Genomic DNA, 26,929 nt, shown 5'->3' with positions numbered 1-26,929 from the left:
TCAATGAGGGTTAGCCCACAGCTCATAGAGTGTGGACGGGCGAAAAAACGTCAGTCTTGCCCCCTCCCGCAGTACAGCCTCTTCTTAAACTGAGCCCAATAGAAAGGTCATTTAGCTGGTGGCAGCTGGACCTTCGCTGCCTCCAGGGCTGCCACAGCGAAGGACGCCCTCCCTCCCCGTAACCCGAGCGCTTATTGGTGGGTGGTGTCGTCACTCAGAGCGACGTAAAGGGTGAGGAAAGAGGTGGAGCCATAGAGACTTGGCCCGGGGCCCTTCTAGATGGGGAGCTGGGGGAGGGGAGACTGGGAAGGGACTGGAGGACTGAGGCAGCCGTTCCGGGGAGCCGGCCCAAGGAGGTAGGGGTGGGCGGGCCAAGTCCTCCAGCTGTTATTCGGAGGACTTCGCCTGCTTTTTTTTCCCTCCGGAGCCCGGTCCCGCCGCATCCTGCTCTTCCCATCAGCGTCCAGTTTTCCCGACAGCTTCCAGTTCCCCTCAGCACTCTCCTCAGCCCTTGACCTCGTGCCCCTGCCCGCCCCCCAACTTTGGAGCTCAACCTCCATTCCCCCTCCCTCGGTGCTTCGCTTCCTCTTTTCTCTTCCGTACCCCGCGCCCGGCTTCTCCTCGGCTTCCTTCCATAAACCTGGATCGCCTACAAGGTTGTCGCCCCCGTACCCGCATCATCCCCGCACCCAAACACAAAGAACCACCCCCCCCCCCCCCCCCCCGCCCCGAGACCCGGCTACCACAAACACAATCCTCCAACACACTACGTGCACAAAAGCCGAGAGCGCGTTTCGCCCCTGTGTCGTCAAGGGCCTGAAGCAAAGGTAACCCGGGGAGCCCGGGGCCCTCGGCGTGTGGGCGTGGGCGGCGCGATGGCGCAGGCGGGGCTCCCGGCAGTCCCCGCCTAGGAAGTGGTTGCCCACAGCTCCGGGCGGGAGCGCCCGGGGGCCAGAGAGCAGGCTAACCGCCGGATCGGGTGTGGCATCCCTCCAGCAGGAGACCACCCGCCCTTAGCCTGGGTTTAGATGTTTTTAGATGTTCCGAAGGATTATTTGAACTCCTGTTCAAAATGTCAGCTCTGTGGTTGAGGTTTCCGTCCAGGAGAACACCCTGGTCTAGGCCTTTTCCAGCTGCAGGAAGGCAGAGTAAGGGATATTACTAAAGCACCTTGCTGCCCTTGGCTGAAAAGCGCCCCAGGATGGAAAAGGGTTTTGATAAAGCTTATTTAAAGGTGCAAAGCTCAGTTTGGACTCTGGAGAACCACCAACACAGGAAACCGATTTACCTCCACTTGAATTATTAGTAGGTACCATGTTATCTCTTCACTGCTACATGAGTGTTTAGTGAGTACTTTCAGTCTTTAAAGTTTGGGGCAGCTTGGCCAAGTATGGGGGAAAAGCTAAGTGAAACAAATTCAGGATATTTACTTCATTCTACCTGTATTCTTAGACTACAAATAAGTGTGTATTGCTTAGCTTCTTTAATAACCTGGCAATCATTCTAGTGGGTTACTAGGTGTTACTGACCACAAATAGAAGTCTTGGAAGACCATATCGCCATCATGAGCACCGTTATACTAGAACTTATTTCTGTTTGTTGGGATCTCAAAGTACCATTTCCAGATCCAGGGCTGAGAAAACATTCATGAACTTGAGAGAGATTTTATGCCTTGAATGGAATGTGCAAATTTTCTACCCTTGCAATAGTAAACACTTAAATCCTGATATCTTTATAATTGATGTGTTTTTAAAATACTAAATCGTGTACTTACTCCTTCTGTCTAGGTTCCTATGTTGACTAGTTGAGACAAATATAAATATGGCTTTCTACAGTTATAATACAATCTTAGCTATTGCCCGAACAAGGTAAGCTGTGGAATCCCCCCTTCCCCTGCCAAATTCATATGAATTTTCTTATAGATGAAAAAGATATATGTGAAAGGAATGGCTGGTTACACAACAAATTAAAGCTTTGCTGGGGGCACCCAGCTGGCTCAGTGGGAAGAGTGTTGGACTCTTGATCTCAGGGTTGTGAGTTCAAGCCCCACGTGGGTGTAGAGGTTACTTAAAAATAAAACCTTTTAAAAAAGTAAAGTTTTGTTGCCTTTAACTATCCTGGTTTTTAGGAAGCTCGTATTTTATGGTATTTAAACCTACCCTGAATTTTCTATATGCCTTAGAACTCAGCCTGAGTAATTCTGTAGATGTATGGCACAGGTAAGACAGAAGACATCATGGTTTTAGAGTGACACCTCCCTAATCAATAAATGTTACATGCCGCCCTTAGATATAAAAATGAGTACAGTGGCTGGCAAACAAACCAGTCCTAGGCCGCATAACTGCCATAGTAGGGTCTGTTATCACTTACTATTCCAAAGCATATTCACTGAGAACTTACTTTGTGCCTGATACATTGCACATTTTGCCTTTTGGCCCTTCAAAATGTGTTTTATCTTGGCATGCTTCAAAAACAGTCCACAAGAATGGAAAAGCCATCTCTTTGCCAGAAGAACTGTCCTTGCCAGGAACTTTCTTTGCCTAGATGGGTCGAATTTTTATTTTCAAACAATCTAATGTGCTAATTTAACTGAAGATTATGAGCTATTGTAAAACTACGATATAGAAATCTATGGATGGGGTGCCCAATTCTAATTCTTACCTAACATTCTTGAAGAATCTTAGGTGAAGGGCATTTCAGCTGTAAATGCCTCTCATTTGAGGGAGTCCATGGGCACTACACAGACAAAGCGGTATTATGTGATTGGTTAATACCCACGGAGGCCATGAAGAGTTTTGTTCAAGCAATCTTACTTTTTTTTTTTTTTTTTTTTTTTGAGAGAAAGCAAGTGAGCGGGCAGGAGAGGGGCAGAGAGAGAGGGAGAAAAAGAATCCCCAGCAGGCTCCACTATGTCAGCACAGAGCCTGATGCAGGGCTCAAACTCACAAACCTTGAGATGACCTGAGCCTAAATCAAGAGTCAGATGCTTAATTGACTGAGCCACCCAGGCACCCCTCAAACAATATTCTTATTGTCAGCAGAGTAACCGAAGACACAAACGTTCCACCTGTTTCATGAGAGTAGATAAAGGCAGCACTTTCAAACACACACCGTGATGGAATAATATTTGCTATTAGATTTGTATTTTATTTATTTATTTATTTATTATTATTATTTTTAATGTTTATTTTTGAGAGAGAGATAGAGTACGAGCAGGGGAGGGTCAGAGAGAGAGAGGGAGACACAGAATCTGAAGCAGTCTCCAGGCTCTGAGCTTTCAGCACAGAGCCCAACGCGGGGCTTGAACTCACAAACCCATGAGATCATGACCTGAGCTGAAGTTGGAGGCTTAACCGACTGAGCCACCCAGGCGCCCCTGCCATTATTAATTTTTAAATTAATAGTTGTGGGGTTTCTAACTTGTAATATACCAGTTATTTTTAGGAATTAACTTATTAGTATTTCTTCTAGAGTATATCATTCAACCATAAAGTACCTTGCTCTTCAACTGGGGCAAAAAGTTATATTTCATTCGTTAATGACTATCATGTGCTTTTGAAATACAACCTTAAAAACTGTTGTTTTATTTTAACCAGAGAAAATGTCTATTTCTTTAATTTTTGAGTTTGTCCTAGTATGTGCTCAACTCAGAGGATGTTGCTTTTTATTCCAGATTCCCTAGCCATTTTGTCCATCTCACCAGCTCTTCTTACTCCCCATCATTTGCATTTCTTCACTTGCCAGATTCCCATTTAAAGAAAACATATGTGAAGGACTATGGAAGCAAGAAGTATTCCTGTTCTAATCAGTCAGGCAGTAAAGTACTGCACTTACGAACTAGAATAATACAAAAGCTACACACATCAACTTGCTGGCTACAAGACGTCCCTGGTAAACCTCAGCCGGAGCAAACCCCAAAAAAGCCACAGGTGACAAACCCTGAGCCCACGAAAGGAACTGGTATGAAGATTAAAGAAGAAAAGCGATCTTATAGACAAAAAATTATGGGTGAACTTAAATATTATTACAATGGATTTTATTTACTTTGGATTGACACCAAAGTTGCTGCCCGGATGGTTTGGAGGCTATTGCATGGACAGGTGCTGACCAGACGAGAGAGACGAAGGGTAGGCAAGCGTCATACTTGAGAAAGAAAATGTAAAATTAAAGTGAAGTGTTGAGGAACCAAGTTTTAAACTCGACGTAAAGTTCATCCTAAAAATCCCAAAGTAGGAGTAGTAACTGATGGTGAGAACCAGAGTTTCTGATTGAGTTTATTTGTCTGAAACTGACTGACCCTCCAACTTTAGGCAAGATTCTTATTTGCCTATAAGATGATTATAATTGTATTTTCTGATCTCCCCACAGAGTGGAGAAACTTCAGGTTTGATCTGTGCACCCGAAGTAGAAACTACTGTTGATATATTCTGTATATGCATTTCAAAAATCAATTTTTAACAGATACTGTATTATTAAAGTACAGGCCTCTAACTTAGATGAAAGCTAAGAGATGCCAATAACATGTTTTGGTTGTCATAGATTTCCTTGAAGGTGTCCCATAGATATTACTTCAGAGCTGTGGTAAAGAGGAAAACTCTACCTTTCCATTTTATAAACAGAGAAAATCTGTTGAGGGTTTTTAACACTTTAAGAACCAAGGCAGACTTTTTTGGTTTCTTTCTTTTTTTTTTTTTGGACATGCCCTAAAATAATTAATACCGCATATGCATTTAATTCTTTAGCTCTTGAGAACTTGTGCTGATTTCTTCCGCCTGGTTCCATTTATGGTGTTCCTCATTGTACCCTTCATGGAATTCTTATTACCAGCATTTCTGAAATTCTTCCCAGAGATGTTGCCATCAACTTTTGAAAGTGAATCCAAAAAGGTATGTAGGATTTTTTTAAATTAAAAAAAATTAATAGACTTTATTCTTTAGAGCAGTTTTCACATTTATAGAAAAATTGAGCAGAAAATGTGAAGGGTCCCCAGGTACCACCTCCCATTTCTCCTGTATTAACATCTTGCATTTGTGTGGTCTGTTTGTTATAACTGAAGAACCAATATCTAGATATTATTATTAGTTAAATTTCATACTTTACATTAGGCTTTACTCTTTGTAATGTACAGTTCTTGGGTTTTGAAAATTGCACCACTGATCTTTTCACTGTCTCTCTAGTTTTGCCTTTTCCAAAATATCAGATAGTTGGAATCATACAGTGTGCACTCCTTTCATGGCTCATTTCTATCAGTGTATAATATTTCACTGTGTGAATGTACCACAGGTTGTTGAATTCACCTGTTGAAACATATTGTGGTTGTTTCCAGTTTTTGGCAATTATAAATAAAGCTGCCATAAATAAATGTCTGTGTGCAGGTTTTTGTACGAGCATAAGGTTTCAACTCATTTGGGTTCCTAAATACATTGAAAAGCAATTGCTGGATCGTATGGTAAGACTGTTTCGTTTTGGAAAAAAAAATAACTGTCTCCCCAGGTAGTGATACCGTTTTTTTATTTTCACCAGCAACGAGAGTTCCCATAGCTCTTTGTCTTCATCAGCATTGTGTTGTCACTGCTGTGAATATTAGCTATTCTAATAGGTGTAAAGTGATATCTCATTGTTATTTTAGTTTGCAATTCTCTGATGAGGTGTAATATTGAACACATGCTTATTTTCATATGCTTATTTGCTACCTGTATATCTTCTTTGGGGAGGTATCTGTCTTTTGCCAACTTTTTAATGGAGTTGTTCATTTTCTTATTGTTGAGTTTTAGGAGTTCTTAGTATATTTGGATACAAGTCCTCTATCAGATATGTGTTTTGCAAATATATTCTCCCAGCCTATAGCTTGTCCATTCTCTTAACTGGCTTTCACAGAGCTAAAGTTTTTCATTTTAATAGAGTACAACTTATCGATAGATTTTTTCTTGGCTTATGCTTTTGGTGTTGTATCTAAAAACTCATTGCCAAACTCTAGGTCACCTAGGTTTTCTCATATGTTTTTTTTTTTTTTTTAATTTTTTACATTTTATTTTAAGTAGGCTTCACACCCAGCATGGGGCTTGACTCACAACCCTGCGATCAAGAGTCGCATTGCTCTACTGACTGAGCCAGCCAGGTGCCCCTCCTGTGTTTTCTTCCAGATGTTTTATAATTTTGAGTTTTAAATGTAAGTCTATAATCTGTTTTGAGTTAATTTTGGTGAGAGGTGGAACATCAGTGTTAAGACATTTTTTTTTTTTTTTTTGGCGTGTGGATACCAAGTTTTTCTAGCATCATTTGTTGACAATGTGATCCCATTGAATCGTAACTTTTTAACTATTAAAAAAAAAAGAAAACAAAAATCAACTGCTATTGCAGGGACTAGTTGAATAGTAGGTTTAGCCAGACAGACACTTTAGTGCTTAAGACTTGTCCTGGAGAAGAGGGATCCTCATTGGATGGTCACTGGGGTGTCCCCTTCATTCTTTCCATGCTGTGCCACTCTTACTACACAGAGGTACAAAGGCATGAACACATTACAAGAGGACAAAAAGGACAACTTTTATGTATTTGTTTTTAAATGGTTATTTCTTTTGAGAGAGAGAGTGTGTATGCAGTGGGGGGAGGGGTGGTGGGGCATGCAGAGAGAGAGGGAAAGAGAGAATCCCAAGCAAGCTTCATGTTGTCAGCACGGAGCCCAATGTGGGGCTCAATCCCACAAACCGTGGGATTATGACCTGAGCCCAAATCAAGAGTAGGACACCTAACCAACGAGCCACCCAGACACTCCTGAAAAGGACAACTTTTAAATGGGATTGGGAAATGTCTCATAGAAGAGATAGCTAGGCGACTGAGACTAGAAAAGTGGTAGAATTTTGCTGCAGCATTTGAAAGGCTTTCTGGATAGAAAGAGTAGCACTTACAATGGCTTAATTGTATAAAAAAGTATGACAGAATCTGAGACACTGAGTGCTTCTTTGTGGTTTGAGTAGGGAATACAAGGAGATCCATGGTGGAAGATGAGACAAAAGTGATGTGTTGGGTCAGGTTGGAAAGCGACTACCACCCTAAGGAATTTAGAGTTTGCCTTTGACCATGGTGAATGATGGAAGGTAAATTTACGCAGAGGGTGAGTAACATGATTAGATCTGTACCTTAGAAAAATAGTTTTACTAGCTGGAAGGATTGAAGAGGACAGAGCCAAGGGAGGGAAATCATCTGGAATACTGTTACAGTAGCACAGGAGTGAGAGGATTAAATTATGAAAGTGGTATTAGGAATAAAAACTTGAAGATACATTTGAGATAGGTGTTAGGGGGTAGATTCAAGCTTCAATATTTAACTGACTGGTAGTGGTTTAGTTTACTTACGTTTAGAGTAATCAGGACCTAGAATTAATATCTTGAGATTCCAAGGAATGTATTTGTGCGTGCAGGAAGATGGGGGCAGAGAGGAAGTGATTTATCTAAACATTCCTCTTTCCTCAACACTTCTCGTTCCCCAAACATACATATACACACATCATGGCCAGAGTTTTAGAAAGTAACTTTTTCTTTCTTTCTTTTCATGGAGATGGATGAGACAGACAGACAGAGTAGGTGATGGTGGAGGGAAGCAGGTTATGGGAGGCAGGACACTATTTACATCAGATTAGAGCACCCATTCACTCTCATGATACTTATTTGTTACACTTTTACATTAATTTATGGAAATTTTGGATTATCATTAGTCACTAATGTTTGTCTTTCCCATTGGACTAGAAGTTCCATGAGGGTAGGAATTCTTCTGTTTTTGCTTGTTTTATCCCCAGCACCTAGCACAGGGTAGATGCTCAGTAAATAAATGAATAGATGGATGGATGGATCTCATGATGGTATTGCCATTGCCATTGTGTGATTTTTCTTTTCTTTCTTTCTTTTTTTTTTTTTTTGGTTGCGTCTCTTCAAATCTTTCTAAAAATCAGTGATTGTTATGATTGGCTGATCATTAGAATCTCTTGGACAACTTAAAAAATAGACAAAGATTTCTCTTTCTCTCCATCCCCCTGAGTCCTGACTATGGTTATTCTGAAAATGCTACCACACTGCATTTCTGATAGTGAATGAGGATTTAGAAATACTGGTCAACATCGAGTCTTAAGAGTGTACATTTAGGGGCTGGCTCAGTCAGTAGATCATAGGATCTTGGAGTTCAAGGCCCACCCTGGGAGTAGAGCTTACTTAAAAAAAAAAAACAGGGGCGCCTGGGTGGCGCAGTCGGTTGAGCGTCCGACTTCAGCCAGGTCACGATCTTGCGGTCCGTGAGTTCGAGCCCCGCGTCAGGCTCTGGGCTGATGGCTCGGAGCCTGGAGCCTGTTTCAGATTCTGTGTCTCCCTCTCTCTCTGCCCCTCCCCCGTTCATGTTCTGTCTCTCTCTGTCCCAAAAATAAATAAACGTTGAAAAAAAATTAAAAAAAAAATAAAAAAAAAACAACAAAGGAATGTACATGTAATTCTTTTTTGTGTAGTGCTTTGTTCACATCTGTTGTAACACTTACGTCAGTGTATTATAATTAATTGTATCTGTTTTGTATGAAACTACGTGCTACAGTAGCATAGAGTTACTTTCCCAGTTTCTTTCCCAGTTACTTTCTGGCTCATGCAAAATCTGGGACCACTGAGACCAGAGGTTGGTCCAACTAGATGGTTTGGTTGTACCAGGCTAAGAGATAAGATCTCATTCTAAATAATGACAAAGGCTGCCATTGAGGGGACAATTTGGATCTATCAAATATTTATGATCATTGTGTTAGTAACAAATAAAAGGTAAGATTAAGGAGTCAAGTTGCAAACAGAGGCTAGTTTTTATTCTGCTTCTCACAAAACCCATTTAATTAGGTCTGAAAATAATTTAACACATGAAGTAGGGATGAACAATAACAAGGTGGTGGTTATTTTTTTTTATCATCTTTATTTATGAAGTTGCAATCATGAATGATTAACTTCCTCCTCTTCTATTATTAAGGAAGAAAAACAGAAAAAGAAAATGGCTGCAAAGTTGGAACTAGCAAAATTTCTTCAAGAAACAATTACAGAAATGGCAAGGAGGAACAGGGCCAAGTTGGGAGACGCCTCTACACAGTTCTCATCCTACGTCAAACAGGTGTCAGTCTCTTTTGTAATACCAGACAACAACTTCCAGGCTGGCAGTTATATGAAAACTTCATATCATCATGGAGCCAAATTGTTCATGGTCTCTGACTTTGCAGATACCTTAGTTATACAGATACAATACTGCAAACATTTAGAGATTTGCAGAAAAACCCATTTTAAAGCAGTCATGTGTTGAAGACGTTGATAACTTCATGGAAAGAACCGTAGATCTAGAGTCAGACTTGTGAACTACTCCTGATTTTTCAGTTGACTTAGACTGACTTGGACAGATTTCTCCTTTTTGTATCACAGGGCCGATTTCCAGACATAAGATAGAGTCTGTGAATGCCTTGATGTGTCTTTCAAATAGTCTACAGGGAAGGTTAAATTAAGTAAGAAATACATTTTAGGGGCACCTGGGTGGGTGGCTCAGTCGGTTGAGCGGCCGACTTCGGCTCAGGTCATGATCTCGCAGTCCATGAGTTCGAGCCCCGCGTTGGGCTCTGTGCTGACAGCTCAGAGCCTGGAGCCTGTTTCAGATTCTGTGTCTCCCTCTCTCTGACCCTCCCCTGTTCATGCTCTGTCTCTCCCTGTTTCAAAAATAAATAAAACGTTAAAAAAAAAATACATTTTAATGAACCTCTTTGTCTCATTGCCTAGGTTCAGACAGGCCACAAGCCCAGTACAAAGGAGATAGTTCGCTTTTCCAAACTGTTTGAGGATCAGCTAACCCTGGAACACCTAGACCGACCTCAGCTGGTCGCCCTCTGCAAACTACTAGAACTGCAGCCCTTTGGAACCAACAATTTGCTTCGCTTTCAACTTCTGATGAAACTGAAGTCTATCAAAGCAGATGATGAAGTAAGAGCTTAACTATAGCCATAGGGAATCAGCAAGGCATGGGAGATCCCTTAGGGTGGCTTTGTGATAAAGTGCAATATCTTCTCTTAGATCTTCTCCGGGTTCTGGCAAACCATTGAATGGTTTAAACAATCATCACCATGGCAACGTGAACTGTGATTACTCATTTTAGGAGTTGTTTGTCTTACTCTGACGCACTTTCTGGAGAAGGCCCTCACAAGCAGTTAGTAATTTAGTAATCTAAAGTAGTTAGGACCTGCTGGGAAGGAGCAGCAGCCCAGGAGATTCCTGAGAGTCTTCCATTGCTAAGGCCAGTGCTCTACCCCCACACCTCAGCTCCCCTTCCTCAGAGCTGATGCCAGAGTAAATATTCTGCCCGGTGAGTTGGCCTGATAAGAAGGGGTGACAAGTCATAATGCAGAGAGGGGAAGCAGAGCCTGGACATCTTATGGAGGAAAAGGCATTGTAACTACTAATTAGGCTCCTTAAAAAATGGAAAGAATGTTTTTTGAGTCAGAATCAGCTGCTTTAAGGAAAGCATTCTGCCTGAGGGAGCAAGATTCCCAGAACTGAGAAAGCACCATCCCTTTGGCCTCATTTAGATTTCAGCTGTTGCTTCCAGAACTTTGGAATAAACAATACCGGTCCCAGAAGTACCGTAGTTTTGGGGCACAACAAGCAGAAACTGTTAGATATTGAGAGAGTTTTGTGGACCAGAGGTAGGGCTGTGCCCCAGTGGTGGTGGGGTTGGGGGGAGAGTGATACTGGGACACGCAGCAAATGGTAACACTGAAAACTTTTCAAGTGGAATATTTTCTGATGAAGCCTAAAGCTGCCACAAAGGGGAAGAGATATCACAACCAGCCAAAATGCAAACCAAGAGGGGAAAGAATTACTTGGATGAGAGTGTTGGGGAGGAGTTATGGGACTCTGATACTATTAATACCTGTTGGCAGGATTCCCTTCATTTCCAACTGCTGCGCCTTTAGTCAGTGCAGAGGACAAGGTGTGAGAGATGTAGTGTTTCCCCTGATCTGTTGGAATTTAGGCGTTTGGTAAGATTGGGATGGAAAGATCCAGTACCACTGCTTACGTTTCTTTCAGATAATTGCCAAAGAAGGGGTGAGTGCTTTGAGCGTGTCAGAACTGCAGGCTGCCTGCAGGGCCCGAGGAATGAGATCCCTGGGTCTCACTGAGGAGCAACTGAAACAGCAGCTCACAGAGGCAAGTAGCGGCTCTCCCGGGCCACTTTCACTAGAACTCTCTTCCCTGCGATTTGCAGACCTCACTTTGCAATGTCGACTTCTCAGGCGAGCCATCTTACCTTAGTTCGCCTCATGTAATTGAGCAGTGGGACACTGAAGCAGCTAGATTTATTTTGTTTTTAAGTTTATTTATTTATTTTGAGAGACAGTGCAAGTGGGGAAGGAGCAAAGAGAGAGAGGGAGAGAGAGAATCCCAAGCAGTCTCCACACTCAGTGCGGAGAGCCTGATGTGGGGCTCGAACTCATGAACCATGAGATCATGGCCTGAGTTGAAGTCAGATGCTTAACTGACTGAGCCCCCCAGGCACCCCAGAAGCTAGATTTACTTTTTTGATGGAGACAGGGTACTCTGTTCGTTTTCTGTTGCTGCTAAGAAACTACCACAAACTTAGTTGCTGAAAACAGCACCTGTTTGTTAGCTTACAAGTTCTGTCTGTCAGAAGTGCAAAGCTTCTCACTAGCCAGACCCCTGTAAGCTTCTCATCTCAGACTTCCCCTTTTTGACCTCTAGCTCCACATTTAGAGATCTCACGTGATTAGGCGAGACCTAGTTAGATAACTTCCTACTTTAAGGCCTACTGACTTGGGACCCTAATTATATCTGCAAACTCCTCCTGGCAGCACCTACATTCATGCTTGAATAACTGGAAGGAGGTGTGGGTGCACTGGGGACGGGGAATCTTGGGGCCACCTTAGAGTTTTGCATACTTCAGCTATTTAACGGGTTTGGGCAAAATCTCTAATCCAAGGCCTGTCATGTGTGAATCCACCCGGAGTTCTAAACCTTGCCCGGTGGCTCACCTGGGACCACTTTTCCAGTTAATGCCTCAAGCCAATGTAAAGCCTTGACTTTGGCAGCAGATGTTTCATAGTTTCCCTCAGACAACATATTTTAACTAAGAGCATCAATGTATTCGAACAAAGGAGCAGCTCCTGTTAAAATTCTCATAACTGTAAGAAGTGCTATCAAGTGTACACAGAGTGTTTTGGAATGGGAGTCGCTGTTGTGGCTTCGAAACCAGGTCAGGTAGCTCTTTCCTCTTACATGTCGGACCTGCTCTGGCTGGAAGGTGAACATACTGTAGAGAAAGTTTCTTAAAATCATTTATTTCTTGAACATAGAGTATTGGGTGAGTTCATACTGTCAAATAGCTTTCTTGAGAGGGTGTATCATTTTTACCACAAGTAGTGAGGATACTAATCCAACAATATGACATCCAGCACTATGTATTATTTAAAAATTCCTTGGGGCGCCTGGGTGGAACAGTCGGTTAAGCGTCCGACTTCAGCCAGCTCACGATCTTGCGGTCCGTGAGTTCGAGCCCCGCGTCAGGCTCTGGGCTGATGGTTCAGAGCCTGGAGGCTGTTTCCGATTCTGTGTCTCCCTCTCTCTCTGCCCCTCCCCCGTTCATGCTCTGTCTCTCTCTGTCCCAAAAATAAATAAAAAACGTTGAAAAAAAAAATAAAAAAATAAAAATTCCTGTGTCACAGGGCGCCTGGGTGGCTCAGTTGGTTAAGCGTCCGACTCTGGCTCGGCTCATGATCTCATGGTTCATGGGTTCGAGCCCCACGTTGGGCTCTGTGCTGACAGTTCAGAGCCCGGAGCCTGTTTTGGATTCTGTGTCTCCCTCTCTCTCTGCCTCTCCCTTGCTCACACTCTGTCTCTCTCTCAAAAATAAACAAACATTAAAAAAAAATTAAAAAAATAAAAGTAAAAATTCCTGTGTTAGGATACAGGCAGACACTTTATAGAAAGGAAAATCTAAAAATGATAATCAGATGAAACATCTTAGCTTCATAATAAGATAAATTACAACTACGAGATATCCCCTTCACGTGGGCAAAGATCAGTCTGATGACACACTGTGTTGTTGAGGGTTGGGGAGAGGGGTGCTCATGCATTGCTGAGAAAAACCTCCACATAATCTTTCAAAATTTAAAAATGCATTTACTTTGACCTAGAAATTTCACTTGTGCAGTATGATGTATCAATAAGATTATCCATTGCAGCACCATTTATAATAGCAAAAGATTGGAAACAGCCTAAAGTTTATTAATAGGAAAATAATCAAATTGTGGCATTTCCATGCAACAATAGAACACTTAGTAGATGTTTAAAAAGAAAGAGGCAGCTCTATTAACTACTGATATGAATCAATCTCCAAGATATTTTAGTGGAAAAAAAAGCAAAGGGCAGAACAGTGTATATATATCATACTTTATGTAAAGATGAAACACCTATAAATTATGTTTGTATATTCACAGGACAACTGGTAACACTGGTTGTTTCTAGGGCGGGAAACAAGGTAGCAAAGGGTAGGAGTAGAAGGCAGGCTTATTGTTACTGATTACATTTTACTTTTTGAATTTTGTCTCTGGTCATGTATGATCGCTCTAATAATATTTAAGCTTGACCAATTTGGTTCTTGAAAATTACGTCTCATTTTCATTTTAAAGTTTATTTCCTTGGTTATGCATGAGTCTTATTTTTTCTTTCACATTATCTGCTTTGTGGCTAAGAAAAGATACTGAGCTGCTTTGATCCACAATTGGGTTGAAAGTTTAATGGAACACCCCCTCTCTCACTCTGATCCCACTGGTGTGAGGGGGTTGCACAGCACAACTACTGGCTCAGAAGCCCGGAGACGAGCATTATCCTTGTGCCGTTGTTTACCAGGGTGTGGCTGGGGAAGCTGTAAAACCAGGGAAGCAGTAGATGACTGTGGGTCATGTCCAGTTCTAACATTCTGCGATTCGATCCTGTTTTATCCTCCCGTTCTCCAGTGGCAGGACCTCCACCTGAAGGAGAATGTCCCTCCTTCTCTGTTGCTCCTGTCCCGAACCTTCTACCTGATAGATGTGAAGCCAAAGCCAATTGAGATACCACTAAGTGGGGAGGTGAGTACCTGGGTTTATGGAGTTTCGGGATTTCTGTTACTGGGGCCTCTCCATAAATGTCTTATTTCCTCTTGCAGTTAGGGTAGACCTTTCTTTTGGAATATCTTTTGGAATTTGGTCCAACTGGCTTTAAAATCATTTTAGAATTCTTTAAAAAATTAAAATCATTAAAACTAGCTCCAGCTCTAGAGCTATTACTTTTTTTTTTTTAATCCCAGCTTGATTTAGGAATCCCATTTATTCTTTCTCTTTAGCTATCTTGTCTTCAGCAGCAGACTGTTTTCACCACTTTCTGTTTTGAAACTAAATAGTCCCTGTTCTTTCGTGTCTATTTGTCCAGATTCCTATTAATTTTTAAGCAGTGAATGGCCAATCTAGAATGTAAACTATTTGTTTTCCTTCAACTCGTTTCCTTAATCATTTTTTGTTGCCTTTAATTCAGCAGTTTTTTTTTTCCCCTCCTGGTATTTTACTGAAAAACCCAGGATGGGCCCAATCACTAGAGCATCTTGCTCTGATCAGAAAGGACCTCTCGGGGCACTTGGGTGGCTCAGTTGGTTGAGCGTCGACTCTTGATTTTGGCTCAGGTCATGATCCCGTGGTTGTGGGATTGAGCCCTATATCAGGCTCTGCACTGAGTGTGGAGCCTGCTTAAGCTTCTCTCCCTCTGCCCCTCTCTCCCACTCGCGATCTCTTTCTTTAAAAAAAAGAAAGGGACTCTCACTTCTCTACTTTGTGGCTTCACGTCTAAGTCAGAACCTACATGGGTAAGAAAGGAGAGACCATTACAGAAGACGCTGCACATGTGGTTTAGTGAAGTACTCTGGATTGGGGACCAATCATTTTTAATTTAGTTAAGCTAGTGATTCCTCAGACAAGCCAAGGGATATTAGATGAATTCCAGCATGAAAAATGTACTTCAGGGAACACCACCTTCCTTTTCCTTTCCATATTTCCAGAGACTAATCAGATTTGGGCTTTGTCTGGGAAGGACCCTGGGGAGAGTAGGAGCAATTTTGGAACCCAGACCATGTTCTAAAAGGCAGCCTACCTGATTCTTACTCTATCTTTGGTCATTAAGACAGAACAAATTTGTCATTCTTAGACTGTTCTCAGGAGCAAGGAAATCTTGGAATAGTGTAATATCTCAGAGCTAAATTTGTATTTCCAGAATTATTCTAGAGGGGCATAAGCCCTTTATCCAGATGCTGCTTTCTAGAATGAGAAAAACCTAGAAATCAAGGACAAAATGACAAGCTCCTAGGCATTTTATTAGTTTTTTTTTTTTAAATCCACGTCTTTAAACGTCTATTTTCCGTATATACAAAATGAGAATAAGTAGCATGCTAGGTTCTGTAAAGACTTTAGAGACATCAAGTTAAGTATACTATAATTTAGGATATATGTAGCTTTTTTCCCTCCAAAGTGCACAAAGAAATTACTTATTTCCAAAGAGCAGTGACATATTTAAATTTTCAAATCTAATTAATATAATTCTTGAAAGTAAGTTAGCCAGCTATTCTAAAATACCATCCCTTACATTTTCCTCATGTTGCAGGAGCTTCTCTTAAGCAGCACCTACCATTTTAATAATTCAGACAAATTTATCACTTACTATTAGACACCAAGATGATAAAGATGTCAATTTTGACTAAGTTATATCAATGCTATTAGAAGCTGATGAGGGGCGCCTGAGTAGCTCTGTCAGATGAGCGTCCTACCCTTAGTTTCGGTTCAGGTTACTCTCAAGATTTGTGGGTTCAAGCCCCCTGTTTGGCTCAGGGCAGAGCCTGCTTGGGATTGATTCTCTGTCTCCCTCTCTCTCTGTCCCTCCCCTACCCACTCTCTCTCAAAAATAAACAAACATTAAAAAAAAAAAAGCTGATGAATGATTGTTGTTGAGTGAGAACAGGATCAGAATTGACAAATCAGGAGCTTGTTCATAAATGGGGATTTTTTTTTCAGATTTTACTTTTTAAGTAATTTCTACACCCAACGTGGGATTCAAACTCACACACTCCACCAACTGAGCCAGCCAGGTGTCTCAATGACTGAGGATTTTTAATACTAGGATCTCCTTAGGGTGCAACTTTTGTATATAGGGTGCTCATAATTCAAAGATAATAATACTAAGTTGCTATTTCAGGGACATATTTCATATGTTCTCACAAAGGGTATAGTTGGAAGAAGCCAGGGATTTAGTGGAAAGCAAGTTGTGCTAGAAAGCATTTATTACTATGAAGTGCTTCTGAGTTTCAGGAATAACAGAAAGCTTATGTTTATATAAAATATCTCTCTTCCTAGTCTCCAAAGATGGATATTCCTGTGGAACCAGCTACTTCTCCTGAATCTAAAGAGAACCTGCTGGATGTAGCACCTCCACTGAAGGGAACTAAGGTTGGACAATTACTTTTCATTTGATTAATTAGCTTTAAAAATGGGAACAAGTTAACATATATTTTTAAATCCCTCAATGAAACTGTATTTGAATAAGTGGTGTTCTTTAAATAAGGAATATTTATTGTACTAACAGATCTATTTGTAAGAAAGGTCAACATTTGGCTATATGCAATTAGGTTCCAAATGTAGCCTCTTGAATCCTGTGCCAAAATATGTCATGGTTACAAGTTCCTGGCAGTCATGGCAGTGTGACTATAGATCTAGTACACATTTTGTTTTAAACCCGTAACCTAACTCTCAGTTCTGATGTTTAAGGATGAGGAATGTATACAACTGCCCCCAGTTACCTCATCGTCCATATTGCCATCTTCACCTGTTTCATTACCGAAAGGACTCATCCCTTCTGCTAAAGAAGCTGTAAGTGTCTGAAAAAAGAAAGCCTTTTCTCTGGCTATTTTTAAGGGCAGAGAGAATCTAGAATTGTAACTATTGCAAAACACTGCACAGTTCTTCCTGTCCTCCAAACAGGAAGTTGTAGGCTGAACTTTAGTCATTTTATAACCACTAACATTTTTAAAACTCGGTTATCGAAAAGCGAAACAAAACAAAACAAAACACCTTATCAACCAGTGCAATCGTGGATCAGGACTAAACATGTTAAGTCTAGAAGCTAATTACAATATAGGCAGATTCTTATTTTCTTTTGTGCCAGATGGAAATAGTTCCCATATGTTGTGTATCTCACACAGGCTTCAGATGTCAGGAAATACTAGCAGGAAAGCAATTTAAATCTTAGGAGAAATGCATGTAAATAAGAAATTACTTACTATCCATTTCTCCCATTTGGGTGAAAGAATTTGGGGCAAGAGCAGAAGCATGACACAAGTAAGTGGGGGGGGGGGGGGTTCATGGGAAAGTTGGACGGTGACTGTCTCCACTGGCTCCTGACCACCAAAGAAGAGAGCCAGCGAACATGCAGACATCTGGGGGTGAACATCCAGGGGCCTTGCTTGCAGGGCTCCCCCTTTAAAAATTTTAAATTTTTATTATCAAGGTAAATTATAACCTTGGATCTGACTTTATGGTCTGTCATTATTTGATTAAGAAAATACAAGAGGGACTCCTGAAGAGCTCACACATCTGACTGTGACCAGTGCCTAAAGTCCTTATGTTTTATACCTAGACACTCCAGGTCAAATCCCAAAAGACAACCCAGAACAGCAAGGCTAGTTCAAAAGGAGCATAAGGACTACTGAGGACGAAGCTCACTCTCTCCAGCTCCCTGCCCTCCCCAGTGGCATCCATAACGGGCCGCCCAGCTAGGACGATCTGTGTCTGGTTTGAGAAGAGATCAGCCATTTCGTCCTTGGGGCCTTGTAACCATCCAGATGATGTCAGCAGTGAGACCAAGTTCAGACCGTTTAGAAATATAATTGCAAAGCCAACTTCCTCTGTACCATTATGTCATCCCACTAAACTTTGTGTAAAGCCCCCTCCCCATGTTATTTTTGAACAGCTTCGTATTTGTGTGCGTGTCCTCTACGGAAGGAAAGTTTTCGCATAATGGAATCAGCTTGGCACCTTAGATAGCTTGAGTGAGAACTTGGAAACTCCAAAACCATTGTAAGACCACCTCACTTTTCCAGTGATCCATCAGTATGAATAGTGCCCTGGAAACAGAGCACCTTATGAAATGGGATGGATGTACTCGCCGGTAAAGTCTTTCTGGATATAAAGAAGAAAAAGCTCTTCGGAGAAGAAAATGGGGAGTTAAGCAGACTGGCAGTCCAAAAGGCTTGGCTGCTGCTTGGCTGTTCTGAGACGTCCCCCTCTGGGGCCTGCAGAGGCTCCAGGAATCTGGGAGGCTGCCACTATTCCAGCACATGTGGCTTTCATTAGCCACCATTTTGCCAGGAAACCTAATTAAGGGTTTAAGACTTAACCATTTGTCTCTGCTGGGTGTATGTTTTTCTAGTCTGTCTTCTACAAACAAGACTATTTGTTGGTCATAGGGGTTGTTAAAGTTTGATATAATCCCTGTGCTACCCAGTAACAAGTATTATGTTCAGATATTTATGTTTGGTGTGTTCAAGATTATTAATACTGAGAAAAAACAAAAACAAAACAACCTTAACATAATAGATTGCCATGCAGCTGACCCAACAGCTTTCTTCCCTTGGGGAATGCTTAGAAAGAAAAGATACTTTGGCCCGGGGGTGATGAAATTAGTTTTCTTTGCTTGCTGTGAAATTGAAAGCGGTTAAGTGGAAGTCCGTTAAACCAAGTAAAACTCAAATCTCTCTCTCTGGGATCACTTAAGTGAGGACTGTCATCAGCACTTCACAGCAAAGATCTGTACCTTACAATGCTTTTTAAGCCTCCTCTCCCCCAGAGGAAAAGCCCCACCACAGCCTGCTAAATGACGAATCCCTACTATGCAGGTTCCATGGATTTTGCTGTTGGCCCAGTAAGGTGATTCACAATAAACTTTCCCATTTTTAAAATGATGGGCGTTTGTTTTAATTAGCTCACATTCAAGTGTTAAAGGTGGGAAAGGGCCTAGCTAGTCAACTTGTTCAATCCTGTTTAAGCTGAATGATTCATAAATACTGTTGGCTGTTCTCCGGTTCTTTCTGGCTTTCCCTGTAAGCAGAGTGGGATTGGTTAGGTCAAGGGGCCCCTGGGCAGTTCTGGCCCCAGCTGGCCCTCACCCATCTTTTTTCTACATCTAGGCATCTGAGACACCTGATACAGCCCTCTTCCCGTTCTTAGGATAGTGGCTCAGAGAAGTCAAGGATGTTTCTTTGGGCTCATCATCACACAGCACTCTTGGCTGTCAGGCTCTATGTGATTGTTACATCTATCCCCGTGCTGAAACCGAGCTGGTGTTGTTCTGGTAAACGATTAACAACCAGCTCTGGCTGGGTGTGAGGGGGTGCCCTGATTTGTAGCGCTCGATTTCAAACTGTCAACAGGTGGTCACTGAAGAAGAGTCAAAGGTGTGCACGATCAGCTCCAACACACCAGCCCTCCTTGAGCAACAAGGGGCAAATCTGTAGTTGGCAGCATGTTCATTAAATGTGTCACTTGTGCTCCAATCCAAGCATCTGGGAGGCAGAGCGGTATACATGGCCCTGAATATGTTAGGTGCCAATCTAATGAGAACTTGCCCCAGACCGAGTCTTCCAGAACAGCTGGGTTCTTGCTCACCTTCCGTCTCTCATCGACCGAGGGAATGGAAGGCTATGCCGGGCTGCTTGCTACAAAGCCCGCTTTCCTGCTCTCCATTCTTCCCTGCAGAGGCAGCTGCCTCAGCTGCGCCGGTGCTCATCATCTCACTGGGGACGATTTCAGGCAGTTTTTAAAACCAAACCTCGGTGGTGAGGTCGGCTTCGGCCTGTGTCTCCCACATAGAGGATTTTGCTACAACAGGGAGAGAGGTGCTGGTGGTACTTGACTTTTAGGACCTGCACTCATGCCAGGACTTGAGTCATTACAATACCAGTCATGTTGGTGACATCAAATAAATGCTCTGTAATGCTAAAACCGAGGCTAAAGATTTCCCAGTCACCACCAGTTCACCGTAGGTGAGGTCAGACTAAGGGAACTTCAAAGCAGGTTGGCTGCTGAATGTGAATGTCGACTGAGAGTTTGGCCTGCTGGCTCCTCCCAGTGGCAGCCGATAGTCACAGCGGCTTCACGGTCCTCGAGACAGATTTCTTGCTTCCTGAGGTTCCATCTTTCTTACTTGAGATCGATATCGTACATTAGTGGTACCGAGGGACTGATGACCCTCAGTCTGTGGCAATTAGAAAAGGTGGAAAGGCAGTATTGATGAATGCTGTGGTGGTCCCAGGCCCTAATCTTTTAACCCTCAGGAAACCAGAGATTCAGTGCCTTGACAGCACGACGTCTTCATTAGATAAACTGGATTCCTTTCCTCAGGAGACCCAATCTGGTTATCTAAGTAAAATGGCCACTTCATTTTCTCTCCGGTCAATTTTACTATCTTTTATTTGACAGCTAGCTCAGTCTCTGGGGAAATCTGTGGGTGATTTTGAGTAGTAACAGCAAGGACATCACGGTTATCATAACAGTGCCTTCTCTTTCTCTGGTACCTTTCCCAAAGGCATCTGAAGCTCTTCACAGGTCCTCCATCCACTCACATAACATTGCTTCGAGGGAGGGCCAAGGCAGAAATTATCTGTACTTTACAAGGAAAGACACCACTCTAAGGTCTCAAAGCAAATGGTTTTAAGATCAGAAATTCATTTCCTGGCTCTTTGCACCAAATTACGCCTTCTTTAAGCATAAACACAAACTGTAACATGTTGACAGACGCATATTTACAGAGAGACACAAGGATAAGAGAGAACTTTACACAATAGTGGCCAACACCGCAGCTGCCAAAACATAGCTAGCTTAGAAAGGAGACTTAAAGCAGCAATCCCATTTGCCCTGCAGAAATGAAAGTGAATCGAACCTTCTTTTTGTATTTAGCAATAATCCAGCAAAGAGTAAGCTTTGGGTATAGAGGCCGAGTGGTAGCAGGTTGAGTGCTAACGTTCCGAGGAGCAGGGATCCACGCGTGGAACGCAGCAATAACCAGCAGGTGGCAGAGAGAGTAAATTTCCAAGCAGCCAAAATCCAAACATTCAGAGAATTTTTTCCCTTTCCTGGGGGATGGGGTGGAGTTTGTACAGGAAGAACTATAGGAAGCCAAGATCTGTGGTAGTTCCAACACATGAGGTCGGTCACAGACACAGGAAGCACGGTGTGGGGGACCGCCATGAACACAGTAAGCCAGGAAACATGAAGCAAGGGACCCGAATGTAAAGCTGATCTTAGGTGACAAGCTTTCCCCCACATAGAAGCACAGACAAAACCACACCCACATAAAGGGGTAGATGTATATCTGGGTTTGAGTTTCTGCAGGCCCTTGGTGGAGTAATCCTTAGCTCTCCTCTTAATCACTTAGCTCTACCTCTTGGCTATTTCCCAGGGAGGCCCCCAGCTCCCCCTCTGACCCTCCAACCCCACCAACCCCATCAGTTTCCTCTGAGGAAACGATCTGTGGTTGAGGGCGGTGGGGCCTTGGCTCCGGGCCCAGCACCTCTGGTGCACTGATGGGAGGTTCCTGCCCATTACACACACATCGATGCCTTTCCAAAAGCATCGGAGGGGTAGGAGGTTTGTGGCGGAGGTCTCGGTGCAGGACCCGAGGGGAAGAGATTTAGGAGGGAACTGCAGGGAACCTGTGGCGCCCTCTGCACAGACACAGCCCCAGGGCCCCATTAGGCTCCTTTTCAGCTGACATTCTTTCCCTCGTCACACAGCCCATATAAAAATGAAGCAGCAGCAATTTTTATTGAGGGACCTAAACTGAAAATAGGTTTAGAACATAATTTAAAAAAATAAAACAGCAAAAGTAGCAAAAAATATATGACCTTTTAAAAAACATTTTCCTTTTTTTTCTTTTTTCTTTGTTTTTAATATATAGCAACTGATGCCTCCCAGCCACCAGGAGCATCTTACCCAATGGGTAAATCTCTGGTAACGACCCTTTTAAAAAGACATGTAAATATATACTCAGATTTATACACTTTGTGTTTTCTTCATAGCTATGTACAAAGCCCCCAGTTTGGGGCTGGGCCCCAGGGCCACGACACTGCTCCCAGCCTTTGCCTCCCCATCCTCTGGTACCAGGTATTTGGTCAGCAAAGCGAATTAGTATCAGAATTAATAAGCCACTGGCACCATCTATCTGGAGCAGAGGCTGCCTTCAGCCGAGGCCCGGAGCACGGACCTCCCCTCACTACCGCGGTGGCCATGAGGATGAGGCCCCCGCCACCGGAACTCAGGCTTACGGGTTATTCGAAGCAGACAAAACCAACATGGGAAAGCTCAGTCAGCTCTCGCCTGCACGCCTGCTCATCTCCCACTCCCCAGCCCTCCAGGCAGTGCCAGGTGGTGGGGAGGGTCTTGGTCCAACATCTGGGAGGGAACGAAGTGGCCATGAGCAAGTACCTGCCTCTCTGCTCCTCTCTCTCACAAGCAGGTTGCGAGGAGGAGGAAGAGAGGTGAACTCCATGGGGTGAAGGCCTCAGGTAGGCAGCCAGCTCCTGCCAGCAGGAAAGGGGCAGAGGGGAAGGCAGTGAGTCCCGCAGGGAGGGGTGGGTGAGGGTTACAGCTGACGATGGAGTTCGGGGATGGGAACTGGGGTGCTAGTCAGCGCCGTTTGAGTCCGCCATTGGCAAGCTGGGCTGGGTGTCGGGGCAGACAGGGCTCCTCAGGCAACGGCTCATGAGAGAAGACGGAATCCTCCCCTGAGGAGCAGGTAGAGCTTCGGGTGTCGGGAAAACTGGGAGAGTATTGGTCCAGGGGCATTGACAGGTCCAGATACTCCTGTGAAAGGAGACACAAAAGATCCGGCACTCTCCTCCCTGTGGTAGTGTTCATTCACAGAGATGCACCTAGTTGATGGTGGCTGAAGGTCTAGGATAGGACTGCCTCACCTGGTTGGAGGTCAAGGCCACAATGCGGTCCAGGTCTTCCACCAGCTGCTTGAAGGTAGGTCTCTGAGAGGGTACTGCATGCCAGCAATCCCGCATCATCATGTATCTGGGACAGGATTGTTGAGTCAGGGGAGGAAGGACATATACAGACAGATTAAAGAGCTCACAGGGTGGGGCCATGGGAGGAACGACCAGGAAGGGCTACTTGATCTACCTAAGCCCCTTTCTTCTCCCCTTCGTCCCCAGGGCCTGGCTCAGGACCTCAAGTGTCTTCCCATGCTTACAGCTCATTGGTGCAGTTACTGGGCTTGTCCATTCGATGACCCTCCTTCAGCAGCTTGAAAAGCTCCTCCACAGGCACGCCAGGATACGGGGAGCCTCCCAGAGTGAAGATTTCCCACAGGAGCACCCCAAAAGACCAGCTGTGGGTGAGCACAGAGCCACTGGGTCTTACGGGCACAGAACTCGGGCAGCCTAGAACCCTCTCCATCTCTCCACCAGCACGTCATCCTGAACCCACCCTCCCGGAGCACAAACTCTTCAGGGGGTCGCCAAGGGCAGTGCTGGAGAACAGACTGGCCTTTCAACCTCTACTGAGTGAACAGAGTAGGTGCGCACATACAATGTTTCCTTCGTTCTGAGATGGGAAGAGGGGGCCCCCCCCCCACCCCCCATCCAGAGGGGCATGCTCTATACCAAATATCCCCGGCAATCTCTTCTTTCAAACTCACACGTCACTCTGGTGGGTGTAGATCCGGTCAAACAAGGCCTCGGGCGCCATCCACTTCACAGGCAGCCGGCCCTGCAAGCAGCACAAGGGAGGTTGGGGGTGGCCCAGGACAGGGCAGCATGGGGACCAGCAGGGGCACACACAGGACGGGGCACACGCTCGGCTCATCCCAGCACACTGCTTCTCAAGCAGGGCTGCCTGCGCTGGGTCACAGCCAGGAGATGTAAGTAGGAGGAAGCCTAACAGGGCAGAGGCCTGGGCCAAGGACCAGCGCCCAGTTCCATCCTCAGCACTTACATTGGTTGTCTTTTTATAGTAGTCGATGTGGTGGATGTCCCGAGCGAGCCCGAAGTCTGCGATCTTCATCACGTTGTCCTCTGTCACCAGGACGTTCCTGGCGGCCAGGTCTCGGTGTATGCACTGTGCAGAGATGAGGTGGGATGCGGGTGAGGGGCTGACAGTGTCCAGCTGTCGGTCAGCCTCTGGCCCAGCCGTGACGCTGCAGCAGGCAGGTGGCCCAGGTGCCTTTACAGGCCTTCTCCTGCCACACCACTTCCCCCTGACCATTCTAGTTCACTGTTAGGAGGTCCCTCTGCTCCACTTCAAAGTCAACCATTCGAACACCTCCGGCTCCAGGACTCTCAGTCACTTGAGCAAACCCTCCTCACGGGTCTCCTTCGCACCCGGAAAGGCCGAACCTGGATGCTTCTGTCCAGTCTGTGTAGGTGTGTGCTCTCAAACAAAGCATCTGTTTACCAAGCACTAGAACTGCAGTTAACACTGTCACGAACGACTTCATTTTACCCACAACATAGGACTCCCCATTCTTACTCTACATTTGGAGATACGTAAGTAGCTGCACAGAAAAGGGGCAGTGTGCACGGATCAGAACTTTATCCCGTCTGACCAGAAGGCCACCAGGCTCTCCTGCCGATGTCCCTGAGAGCCGCAGACAGCACAGGGAAGCGGTGCTGCAGACATCTACGACCCCACCAGAGGATTAAAAGTCATCAACTGGAGTGCAAGGAGGGCTCTGTTCCCACCCCAACTTTGCCCAGGGGAACCTTCAGGTGCCACACCTTCTTGGAGGCGAGATACTCCATGCCTCGGGCCACCTGATAGGCACAGGAGACCAGGTCCTTGGAAGAGAGCTGCTCCTCTGGGTTGTGGCTGGGGTTATAACAGTACTCCAGCCCCGGGGGCCGCCGGGCCTGCAGGTATTCCCGTAGGTTGCCTTTGGAGGCATACTCCACGATGACGTACAAAGGACCTGGGAGCATGGGGATGGACAGGCCATCAGGGTGGGCAGGCAGGTGCTCTGGATCAGCTCCACCCTGAGGAAACCCCACCCCCAACTGCACACCACGTGTCTGTCCTCCAATCCTAACTGCACCTCTAGGGAGCCTGGGAAATTCAGTCCACTACCCAAAGAAAGCTAGGGAAGTGGTTCTTCCTAGCATACACTAGGAAGTTCCTGAGCCAAGCTGGGTTGGGGAAGGGAGGTAAGAGCCCTAATTGAGACCACAAGGACTCACCTGGTTCTATCCACACACTGTTCTCAGATGAGCACCAACAGGCACAGGCACAAGCCCAGCCCCCGAGAGGTAACTCCCAACTGCTGCTAAGCTGGCCCCTGTTCCCTCAGTGTAGCTGAGATGCCTGCTCACTGATACCCCCAGCTCGTGATCTCCTCCCCGACAGACACTGTTATCTGTGGGAGGCCCGGGTTCCCGGCTGGGGTGGGAGAGCCGGCCTGGCTTAGCGCCTACCATCCTGCGTGCAGGCCCCCAGCAGGTTGATGATGTTCTTGTGCTTCCCGATCATCTTCATCATCTCCATTTCTGAGATCAGGTCTGACAGGTCTTTCTCTGTTGCGTCCGCTTTACACATAAACCAGAAGGGCATGAGACTCATTTATGTGGGAAGGAGGACAAGAGGAGGAAAGCTAAGGGAGAGGGGATGAGGTGTATGCCCGAGGAGTCCCTGTCCTCCGGACTGGCTTCTCTCCTCCCTGTTTCACACCCAAATCTATTTTCCCTTCCCTCTTCTGAGAGCGGTTGTTGGCAGTATGTGCTAACAAGTGGGACGGAGGATATGATAAGAAAAACCAGCCAGCAGCGAGATCTAGAATAAACACCTGGCCACCACCCAGACTGACGCCGAGGAACAAAGTGAGATCATGGCAATCTCGGGGTACGGAATGCCCCTCCACTCCCAGGAGACACCAAGCAGGCAGTGCAGCCGGTGTGGACGGTGAAAGAGCACCGGAGAGTGTGTTCTATTTGGTCCGAGGTAACAGTTTGCTCGGAAAAGGAAGGGATTGTTTTTGCAAGGACAGAAACATCACTTACACTTCAACATCTTCACAGCCACTTTGGTCACACGGTTAGGTTTGTCCTTGTCCAGCCCGATGGCCTCTGCCAACACCACCTGCCCAAAGCAGCCCTCTCCCAGGGGTTTGCCTAAAACCAGCCTTTTAGGAAAACAAAGGGTGGTGTGAGTCAGGACCGGTAAAGTTCAGGCCTTGAGAGGGCACCCCCTTTCCACCTGTCCATATTCCACTCGACTGAGAACAGAAGTGTCAACTATGATTTCTGGAGGCATCTGGTATACCTTCACTCCAAGCAGGGAACTTCCTCAGAAGTTGAAGTTAGAATATTACCTGTCTCGAGGCAGCTCCCAGCGTGGGTCTTCAGGAAGCTCATATTCAGAGACCCCAGCCAGCATGGGGGTTCCACTAGAGGAGAGACGTGAGGGCCGAACCAGCAGAACCCCAGAGTTCATGGAGGCACTAGAATCAGCCGACACCTACAGGGAAGCGTGGGGTCACCCTTCTAGCGAGGATAGGGTGGGGGGTTGGGGGGACTGAGCAGCAGCAGCAAGTTCCTGCAACTCTTAGGGCTTTCCACCAACATGGCAGAGGTATCTGGTATCTGATGTTCCTTCTCTAACACAGAGTGACAGAAAGACCACAAAAGGTCTGAAGGCCTAAGTTCTAAAACTAATTTTTGCCACCGGCCAGCCTTCTATGTTCACTTACCTTCAACACAAACAGACCAAGTCTACCTCTTCCAAACTGATTATTTTATAACTTACTATTGCAACCACAATTCTATTCCTGTTCCCATTCTTTGTGAAAACCCTGCC

At 44.8% G+C, this 26,929-nt stretch overlaps 2 protein-coding genes and 1 long non-coding RNA gene across 12 annotated transcripts in view; 2 read left to right on the top strand and 1 right to left on the bottom strand.

Annotated features, from left to right (window-relative positions):
- Window positions 1-207: 207 nt before the first annotated feature.
- On the top strand, window positions 208-18,651 carry LETM2 (leucine zipper and EF-hand containing transmembrane protein 2). 4 transcript variants are annotated; one of them, XM_040456315.1, is made up of 11 exons: window positions 208-356; window positions 1,788-1,868; window positions 3,674-4,127; window positions 4,743-4,886; window positions 8,986-9,123; window positions 9,774-9,974; window positions 11,079-11,198; window positions 14,024-14,137; window positions 16,442-16,534; window positions 16,853-16,954; window positions 17,721-18,651. In XM_040456315.1, the coding sequence occupies exons 2-11, from the start codon at window positions 1,822-1,824 to the stop codon at window positions 17,781-17,783; spliced, it is 1,476 nt and encodes a 491-aa protein (XP_040312249.1). In that variant the 5' UTR covers window positions 208-356; window positions 1,788-1,821; the 3' UTR covers window positions 17,784-18,651. The 4 variants fall into 4 exon arrangements, with proteins under 4 accessions (XP_040312249.1, XP_040312182.1, XP_040312309.1 ...); XM_040456248.1 differs by lacking the exon at window positions 208-356 and adding an exon at window positions 722-827; XM_040456176.1 differs by lacking the exon at window positions 208-356 and adding an exon at window positions 881-1,305.
- Window positions 6,124-7,112, top strand: LOC121017936 (uncharacterized). Its single transcript, XR_005784952.1, has 2 exons — window positions 6,124-6,169; window positions 6,975-7,112. It is a non-coding gene; the product is annotated as an uncharacterized LOC121017936 (long non-coding RNA).
- Window positions 18,652-20,769: 2,118 nt separating the features above from the next.
- FGFR1 (fibroblast growth factor receptor 1) overlaps window positions 20,770-26,929 on the bottom strand; it is a 52,031-nt gene continuing 45,871 nt past the window's right edge. For all 7 annotated transcript variants that reach the window (XM_040455759.1, XM_040455829.1, XM_040455626.1 and 4 more), the window contains 9 exons: window positions 26,445-26,590; window positions 26,134-26,255; window positions 25,552-25,662; window positions 24,862-25,052; window positions 24,080-24,202; window positions 23,784-23,854; window positions 23,337-23,474; window positions 23,053-23,158; window positions 20,770-22,942 (listed from right to left, as the gene is read on the bottom strand). In XM_040455759.1, coding sequence (XP_040311693.1) covers window positions 22,766-22,942; window positions 23,053-23,158; window positions 23,337-23,474; window positions 23,784-23,854; window positions 24,080-24,202; window positions 24,862-25,052; window positions 25,552-25,662; window positions 26,134-26,255; window positions 26,445-26,590 — 1,185 coding nt within the window. In that variant the 3' untranslated portion in view covers window positions 20,770-22,765. The remainder of the gene's footprint in view (window positions 22,943-23,052; window positions 23,159-23,336; window positions 23,475-23,783; window positions 23,855-24,079; window positions 24,203-24,861; window positions 25,053-25,551; window positions 25,663-26,133; window positions 26,256-26,444; window positions 26,591-26,929) is intronic.

The sequence above is a fragment of the Herpailurus yagouaroundi genome, unplaced genomic scaffold (genome assembly GCF_014898765.1).
Source record: "Herpailurus yagouaroundi ecotype Mexico unplaced genomic scaffold, PumYag 28, whole genome shotgun sequence".
Classification (NCBI taxonomy): domain Eukaryota; kingdom Metazoa; phylum Chordata; class Mammalia; order Carnivora; family Felidae; genus Herpailurus; species Herpailurus yagouaroundi.
Note: the sequence above shows the minus strand (reverse complement) of the source record. Positions and strands in the feature narration are given on the sequence as shown.

Bases quoted from the DNA above. Each gene is read 5' to 3' on its own strand.
- LETM2 (XM_040456315.1), top strand. From the start codon at position 1,822: ATGGCTTTCTACAGTTATAATACAATCTTAGCTATTGCCCGAACAAG. The intron at 9,124-9,773 runs GTGTCAGTCTCT...CTCATTGCCTAG, and splicing joins TCTCATCCTACGTCAAACAG to GTTCAGACAGGCCACAAGCC. The intron at 11,199-14,023 runs GCAAGTAGCGGC...CCCGTTCTCCAG, and splicing joins TGAAACAGCAGCTCACAGAG to TGGCAGGACCTCCACCTGAA.